Source organism: Octodon degus, unplaced genomic scaffold, assembly GCF_000260255.1.
Source record: "Octodon degus isolate 3935 unplaced genomic scaffold, OctDeg1.0 scaffold00054, whole genome shotgun sequence".
Taxonomy (NCBI): domain Eukaryota; kingdom Metazoa; phylum Chordata; class Mammalia; order Rodentia; family Octodontidae; genus Octodon; species Octodon degus.
The window spans coordinates 4,343,514-4,344,077 of record NW_004524630.1 but is presented as its reverse complement, the minus strand read 5'-3'; the positions used below and the strand labels follow the sequence as shown (position 1 = coordinate 4,344,077).

The window sequence follows — 564 nt, the reverse complement described above, 5'->3', positions numbered from 1 at the left end:
GCGCAGCCGTGAGCCCTTGTCCCTCTCCTGCCGCCAGGCAAGTCGTGGAAGGCGCTGACGCTGGCGGAGAAGCGGCCGTTCGTGGAGGAGGCCGAGCGGCTGCGCGTGCAGCACCTGCAGGACCACCCCAACTACAAGTACCGGCCGCGGCGGCGCAAGCAGGTGAAGCGGCTGAAGCGCGTGGAGGGCGGCTTCCTGCACGGCCTGGCCGAGCCGCAGGCCGCCGCGCTGGGCCCCGAGGCCGGCCGCGTGGCCCTGGACAGCCTGGGGCTGGCCTTCCAGGAGCCGGGCTTCCCCGCCGGCCCACCGCTGCTGCCCCCGCACCTGGGCGGCCCCTACCGCGACTGCCAGGCCCTGGGCGCGCCCCCGCTCGACGCCTACCCGCTGCCCACGCCCGACACGTCCCCGCTGGACGGCGTGGAGCCCGACCCGGCCTTCTTTGCCGCTCCGCTGCCCGGAGACTGCCCGGCGGCCGGCGGCTACGGCTACGCGCAGGTGTCGGACTACGCGGCGCCCCCGGAGCCGCCGGCCGGGCCGCTGCACCCCCGCCTGGGTCCCGAGGCG

General features: G+C 77.5%; 1 protein-coding gene across 1 annotated transcript in view; it reads left to right on the top strand.

Moving 5' to 3' along the window:
• Sox17 (SRY-box 17) overlaps positions 1–564 on the top strand; it is a 2,718-nt gene that overhangs the window by 1,419 nt on the left and 735 nt on the right. Inside the window, exon 2 of the mRNA XM_023717689.1 lies at positions 14–564. This exon is cut by the window's right edge and continues 735 nt beyond it. Within this exon, the coding sequence (XP_023573457.1) occupies positions 14–564 (551 nt within the window). The remainder of the gene's footprint in view (positions 1–13) is intronic.